Consider the following 7,714-nt stretch of genomic DNA (forward strand, 5'->3'; position numbering starts at 1 on the left):
GGATTTTGTATGTGTTGAGGAGTTTGTACGTGCTATTTGGAATTTGTAAGTGTTTTGGAGTTTATACATGCTTTGTCTCTAGGGGCCACCGTACAAAACAACAACCAAAACCCCCCTTTAGCTAAAAATCAAACCAAGTACTCTCTAACCAAAACAAAATACAATGGCTGAGCTTCCTGTCTAACCAAAAACAGGAGAAAACAGTTGAAACAAAAATGGCAATAAGGGCACACCTTTGCTTACAATAAAAAAAAGAAAACCAAAGTTTCACAGAGTTTAAGTTCTCTCCCTCTCTCTCTCGCACACACACACACACACACACACACAAAGACCCGCTGCCCAAAACACTATAGCTCACAGCTCTGGCAAAAATGGGGGAAGTGGCAGGGGTGTGGCAGTTTAGGATGGCAGACTATATGCCATCCTATATGCCCTGCGGAGGGAGAGCCACTAGAGGTCAGCGACCGTAACATTAACTATTTAAACATCTTTCAGTATCCTGCTCTGTTTGCACACTACAACCTGGGTTTTCCACTTATCTGTACTCTAATTTGTATAACTGTACAGTACTCTGCTTTGGTAACTATTGTCCAAGATGTAAAATATGTAAAAATTGTGTTTCTGTTCTGTGTCCTGTTCTGTTTGTATATGTGCTTTTTTGCTGCTAATACAACCAAATTTCCCCTTGTGGGACAATTAAAGAATTATTCTATTATTCTATTCTATTTATATAGTCCATAGGTAAATAAAATAAAAAAATGTAAATGTCAAAAAGGAGAATAGACAGAAAAGGGTTTTTCGAAATGTTTTAAAGGTTACTGTAAAATTACTCTGTTATGAAGGCAAAATTAATAAATGCTACCTCCAAGTGGCAGCACGGCTCTAACAACTTAACCACATATAATAGAAGCATAAAGCCCCTTTTTAAAAACTTGGTCCTGGCTTCATAGGTTCCAGTATGACTTAATATACAGCAATATTCCCTATATTCACCTTCCTTGAATTCTGGTTTAAGTCTTCATTGTGGTCTTATTCCCGAGGGAAATAAAAGCAGCCAAAAATAGTGCTTTGAAAGAGGTGAGACTGAAACAAAACTGTAATACTGCAGGTTTACAGCCTGCAGTTAAACAATATGAAACAACAGATTCTGTGAAATTGGTATTAGCTAATGATTCAGAAAATTCTGCAAATGTATAATCCTGAGCAAATGCTTTCATGTGTGACATAAAATATCTTTGCCGTTCCAACTATTCTCTCCCAGACTTTGGAATAGCACCGTACAGTGTCTCTATTTATTTTGGCCTTGGTACTTTTAAAAATTGTGGTGTGCAAGATCAACAGAAAGCTGGGAGCTAATTGGAAACAATTTGGCTGTGAGATTGTGGCCTTTTCCTCAGTAACCCATGGGAATTTTAAATGTGACTCAAAGGTTGCATTATTCAGCTGGTTTAAATCAAGATACAACACATCTGTAAATTATGGACATCTTATTAGTTTGGAGCCAAACAGCTATTATTCTGATATAATGACACTCAAAATAACAGACATTGTAGACTCTAAATTATGGTTGGAACAATAATAAATTGGTTACATGTCAAAAATGGGGTGTTGCTCAATCGTGAGGTTGAATGCCAGTAAAAGAGATAATATTTCCTAACCACAAATTAATCTGTTAAAGTAACAATTAAAATCATTTTTGCTGGATGTTTTTTTATGTATGTATTTATTAAAGTGTGTGTGTGTGTGTGTGTGTGTGTGCGTGCTAAAAACACAGATGGTTTGTTAAAAGTCTACGACATGGGGAATCTAAACAACCCATAAAAATAGTTACCGTAGGAACAGAGGCTATTCAGCAAAAAGATGCAGCTTCAGCTTTTCAGGTCCAGATCCACTTACTAGCACTCTGCAGCAACATCTCTGTTTGCTGAGCAACACTGTCAGGCAGAGAATTAAATTATCATAAACATAAAACTATTTCAAAAGCAAAGTATTAACGTCCAGCAATGATTTTAAAGTAACCCTCCAAAAGTTGATTCTGTTCATCTGGACGTAGCGTTTTCTGGGAGAAACGTTTCGTCACTCATCCAGGTGACTTCTTCAGTCTGAGAAGAAGAGACTGAAGAAGTCACTTGGATGAGTGACGAAAACATTTCTCGCAGAAAACGCTACGTCCAGATGAACAGAATCAACTTTTGGAGATTTATTTTCCTGGAATGCATCAGGAGATTTTAAAGTAAATTTCATATAAATAACTTAGACGATATTTAAATGTGTTGTTATTTTAGAAAATATGGAAGCAAACATGTGGTCGAACATGAATGTAAGAAAATGGATGGATTTCTTTACACTATTTGTTATCTGTATATTATCTTGTTTTGTGAACTGCAAGAAAGACAAAGACTTAAAACCAAGTGACTCCTGGAATAACAACACTTGCTGACTTTTTAAACTTAGTTAAAGCTTTTCTTCAGTTAGAAAAGCGATCAGCTACATCATTATTAACACCTTACTAGTATTGTGTTGCTCTGACCTATCAGGGCATGGACACAACACCACTAGACTATCCTGTGATGTCTGGAACCAGAGCACTTGCAGTGGTTCCTTTGGATCCTGTGGGTTGGCTTGAGTTTTGCTGGGGCCACCGATGATGAAGTGTGCTCTGGCAGATCTTGTAGATATTCATTTGGTTTGGGATCTGAAGAATGTGGAGGCCAGACTCAGAGCCTGGGGTTCTTGGTGTTTCTACTGCTATTTTTGCCATGCATTGGGATGCATTGCCCTGCTGTAGAAGAATGCTGCCCCATATTAAGTTGATAGTAGAGGTAAAGGTAACAACCACACGAAAGCCAAAAGTTCATCCAAAGTTCACTTCTCATAGGTTTTGATGTTCAGACTGTTGTTTTAAGGCAGTAGTTTATTGTAACATAATGCTCATTCGAATATGCTTAAATCATATTGTTTTTCTATTGACCGCTGTGTATTAGCGATGCATGCGACTGTTTGCAGCAGTTCTTCTCTGCAGCCTTGTGATGGCAGCATAATTCTTTGAAATCTACACAATGCCCTGAGCTTCATAATAGAGTGCAGATTGTGGAGAAATGCTGCTTGTCCCTGATAAACTACCACCTGCTAGTGAGTTAGCTGTTACCATGAGAGACCATGTTATTTCTTAGATGATCGAAATGCATTGGTTATTAGAGACATCTTAAAACAAATGCAAAAGTATCCCCTCTTTGTTTGTTAATGTTTTTGCTGGGGGTGTAAAGTTATATGTCTTTGGTTTATTGGCTCCAATACCAAATAGAAATTCTGGCATTCTTGTTTTAAACTGTTTACCTAAATGTCCACTTTGGATTGGAAATGGGATCAACTGTAACTAAACACATATAACAGTGGACTAAAGCTCCTTCAAACTTCACTCCCCTCCTTAGCATGTAGCCACTAAGGAAATCACAGACGGACAATCCCTGCAAGAACTTTCACACCTCTTACATATGTTATATGAGAGACGCAGTGCAAGAATGGTGTGGACTGAGGATCTATTTTAGTGAGCCACTCACATGAGCACTGGAATCTATATATCTACCCTCTTTCTTTCCTTCTAGTCTCAGAAAAAGACGCCTGTGAGTGTTTGTCACCTGCTGTAGAAGGTAAGGATTTTATTTTGAAATACAGGAGAATCAAGGGATAAGGAAATAAAAAACATGTGTTGCAATATATTCAAACTGTTCTTGCCATTCTGAATTTATCAGTATTTTTAAAAATGGATATAATAATTTTTACTCTAAAACAGTATTTACGTTATGATATTATGTTGTCATTTACTAAGACCAGGTTTCATATTTTTTATTAAAACGACAAATATACTTGTGAGTCAAAGAGGGGACTGTTTTTTTTTCTAAATCTAAGATCTGTGGCTTCTCACAGATGTCCGAGTTGAAGTTATGACTAACACACAACAGTGTCCATTTGATTTATGTGTTTTACGTTCACAAATCTTCTCCTCTTTAGTCTTTGTGTATGTTTCCTTTTTTCAGAAATAACCTGCCAGGTTATTGTAACCTTTTTTGGATTTGTTTGAGTGAGGATTTTTTTAAGTCACACGTTTGACCTTTTGACAATGTCATACACTGTTTATGTCGCCTTCTATGTATACCCAACCCACAGTAGCTACAACAGTCAATGGGCTGAAACGTGAAAAGTATCCTTCTGGAAAAAAAAAATACAGATGTTGTTCTAACTTTGTTTTTCTTATATTTGCAGATTAAACGAGGGGGAACACAAGACTGCAACCATGTCTGAAGCGTACGTATAACCTTTAAGTTTCAATACACGTTAGCATTTGCTATGTGAGATTCTAATCTAACCAAAGCATCTCCTCTCCACCTATTTGCATCCTTGCTCCAAACTTTACAGGCCTTCGGTGAGTTGATTTCAGTTGTCAGTAATGTTAGTTGTCAATGAGATGGCTTAATCGATTGGATTAAAACTAGGCAACACACCAGCTATGCCTTCAACACTTTAACCCTGTCTTGAATGCTGACATTAATGAGTGAATTCTCTAATCTAAATATTAAAAAATAATGAAAATAAGTGCAAAACTGAGCATTTAACAACAATTCATTCAATACATTCAAGGCCAAATGAATAAAATGAACATTGTCTTCTTTTCCAGAAACCAAAGCCAAAAATCTCTGCATCTCGCAGGCTGTTCTTGAAGGTATCTTTTGTCTAACTGTGTATTAATCTTAGGAATTCATATTCTTGAAGCACTGTAAACCATATACTGTGTGTTTGACTGAGGTGTCATCCTGTATGTGCACCAGACAAAACTGCTAAAGAAGGCCATGACTATGCTGGAGAACGAAAAACAATTCAAAAAAGATGAACGAGAGAGGATCCTTGCTGAGAGAGTGCCAGACCTCCAAATATCCGGTCTGTCTTTGCAGGACCTACAGGTACATGTGTCAAATAGCAGGAACTTTTTTTGGATTGTGGCATAACAAAAATTGACATAAAATCAGGAAACTATAAAAACTCTGGTCATTTTTTCCCACCTACTTTGGGTAATATCTGGCCACAAGGAATTACTGATAATTTATTTTCTAAGGTCTTGTGATATCTATAACCAAGAATTTTGCTGGCACACAAATTCAGTTACTGTGTTTATAATTTAGTTTGTGGTACTGAGGGCATTGGAAAATGACATTTTAAAACCTCAACAGCAATTCAAGCAATGCCTCGCTTTAGCAGAAGAATCCACAGACCTCAATGTCAACAGTTTACCATTATGACCATTAGAAAGTATTCCCAGTGAAAACTACTCACACAGACTGTTTATATCAATCTGTGGATCAAACAAACTTATATAGATGAATTTATTTTGTATTTTATCACCAAGGCATTGCACATATATGTGTTCCAGTGTCTCTTTGTATCGTTTCTTGTCAGTTTTTCCCATTAAATTATTAAAACCAATTAGATAAAAACTTGTTTTCACATCAGGTCTAATACACTTAAATCTTCTATTCACAGAATTTTTGCAAGCAGCTACATCAGAAGATTGACGTGGTTGATGAGGAGCGCTATGATATTGCTCTTAAGGTGACAAAAAATGACAAGGAGGTAAGTATTATTTGCAAATAACCAACCAAGTATTTTAAGTACAATCTTATAGGATGCATACGGACAATAAAAAGTTCAATAAATTAATCCTGAGGATGTTTTTTTTTGTTTGTTTTAAAAAAAAAATCTGTGTTGGAAAAAAGATACAGGATCTGTCTCAAAAGATCTTTGACTTGAAAGGCAAGATGAAGAGACCCAATCTGAGGAGGGTGAGGGTGTCTGCTGATGCAATGCTGGGAGCTCTGCTGGGCTCCAAGGTCAAAGAGTCTGTGGACTTCAAGGCCAACCTCAAGACTGTGAAGAAAGAGGAGGAGAAGGTAAGTGGAGCAATATATATGTTAATTCACACTATTTTTTAGGAGTCCCGAATGTAAACAACAATGTAAATACACTATTAAAGTATGCCCATATTCTGCCTTTGAAACTAGTGCATGTGAAGTGCTACAAAGTTCAACAGTGTGCTAGGCACTAAGATTTAGTGCAATGAAAATAAAGACATACCTGCAGTGTTTGATATTAAAAAGCATGTATCCCCACCTCAGTATGAATTTAACTGCACTAACTGTACTATCACCCTGCAGAAAGAGGAAGTGACTGACTGGCGTAAGAACGTGGATGCCATGTCTGGTATGGAGGGCAGAAAGAAGCTGTTCAATGCTGGACAATAGATTTAAAATGAATATCTGGGTTAAGATGTCTGTTAAGAAACAGGTGGATGCAACGAACTGCATTAACTTTATAATGATTATAATTCTGACACAGCTCATGTTGTGAATATACAGACAGTAGTGAGGCATCAGTAGTGTCTTTAGGACAATTGTCTCTTAATATATATTTTTCCCATAATGAAAAAATGTGTATTAAACATATTAGAGCACTACATTGCTTTTTTAGTTTTTTTAGCCTATATCTGAATTAATATTGATTGCCTGTGTCACTTCAATAATATCGCCCTGCTTTTTGACTTTGTTTATTTATTTAAAAAATCGCCCATATTTACAGAAAACCAGATGAGCATATGACAAGAAATCTTTCATGTGTCCTGCTTATGTTCTGCCCATGTTGTCTGAAAAAGCTTGTGCTCTTTTGCTATACTGAACTGATTAAGACCGTGAATGCACATTCCAGGGGCAGCTAATGCTGGAGTCAACTGTTCATGAAGTCCTTGTATGAATGTGGTATTAATTAAACTAATGAGCAAAGCATTGTCATAATCAATCAAATAATAAAATCTCTTTAACATTAAGCAGAAATCATTGTTCTCCTTTCAGTACTGTTTAAGAATGAATCACGCTTATAGTCTCTGTGTTTATCAACATAAACTTCAGAATTGTGAATTGATATGTTAGACATTTGCTTTATCCAGAATTTATTGTAGTGTTAAAAAGACGTCACGTGCAACTCATAATTTTTAACAAGGTTTTCTGGAAATTGTATTAGCCTAATGGTTCTCAAACTCGAAGGCTCCTCTCCGAGTTCATGCGTCACACCCAACAATTTGCATCAGTCATTAACAATAGAAAAGAACCCAAGGTCAGCATGATCGCATCCAAACATCATCAAATGCTTATTTTTTCTTTAAAAATACATTTTTATTCATATGCAATGATGTGCAAAAATCTTTTCCTCTAATTTCTTTAAATAGTCATTGGTAACACTTATTCCGCTTGTAGGACATTCAAAGCTCTTCTTTGGATGTTGGCTGACTTTTGATCTGTTCTCTGTCAATGTTGATCCTATGCTGCTTCAATAATGTTGAGCCTGTTCTCAATGAGATGCTTTCTAGGTGATATTTATGGCAGTTCAAAATCTGCATTTCTTATTCCTTCAATGTTGAGAAGATCCCCAACACCACTGGCTGAAATGCAGCTAGAAAAAATGACAGAGTCCACCGTACGGATGGCTGTAGGCATTCACTGTTGTACTTTGCTCCTGACTTCCTCTGTACAGATGGATGTCTCAGGTCCTGTGCCAGGCCAACTAAAGAAATTGGAACAAATTCTATGTTTTTCCATCAGACTGGAAGTAATAGAGTGCATAAAGATCCATCACAGGACAGAATGACTACAGACCTGTCGCCTTGACGTCT

At 36.6% G+C, this 7,714-nt stretch overlaps 1 protein-coding gene across 1 annotated transcript; it reads left to right on the forward strand.

The window, feature by feature from the left end:
• Positions 1 to 3,548: 3,548 nt before the first annotated feature.
• LOC102214206 (troponin I, slow skeletal muscle-like) lies at positions 3,549 to 6,871 on the forward strand. Its single transcript, XM_005728137.2, has 8 exons — positions 3,549 to 3,650; positions 4,264 to 4,305; positions 4,417 to 4,423; positions 4,676 to 4,720; positions 4,827 to 4,958; positions 5,536 to 5,625; positions 5,769 to 5,942; positions 6,207 to 6,871. The coding sequence occupies exons 2-8, from the start codon at positions 4,295 to 4,297 to the stop codon at positions 6,291 to 6,293; spliced, it is 546 nt and encodes a 181-aa protein (XP_005728194.1). The 5' UTR covers positions 3,549 to 3,650; positions 4,264 to 4,294; the 3' UTR covers positions 6,294 to 6,871.
• The last annotated feature ends 843 nt before the right edge of the window (positions 6,872 to 7,714 follow it).

Source organism: Pundamilia nyererei, unplaced genomic scaffold, assembly GCF_000239375.1.
Source record: "Pundamilia nyererei isolate P.nyererei 1_Seehausen unplaced genomic scaffold, PunNye1.0 scaffold00027, whole genome shotgun sequence".
NCBI lineage: Eukaryota > Metazoa > Chordata > Actinopteri > Cichliformes > Cichlidae > Pundamilia > Pundamilia nyererei.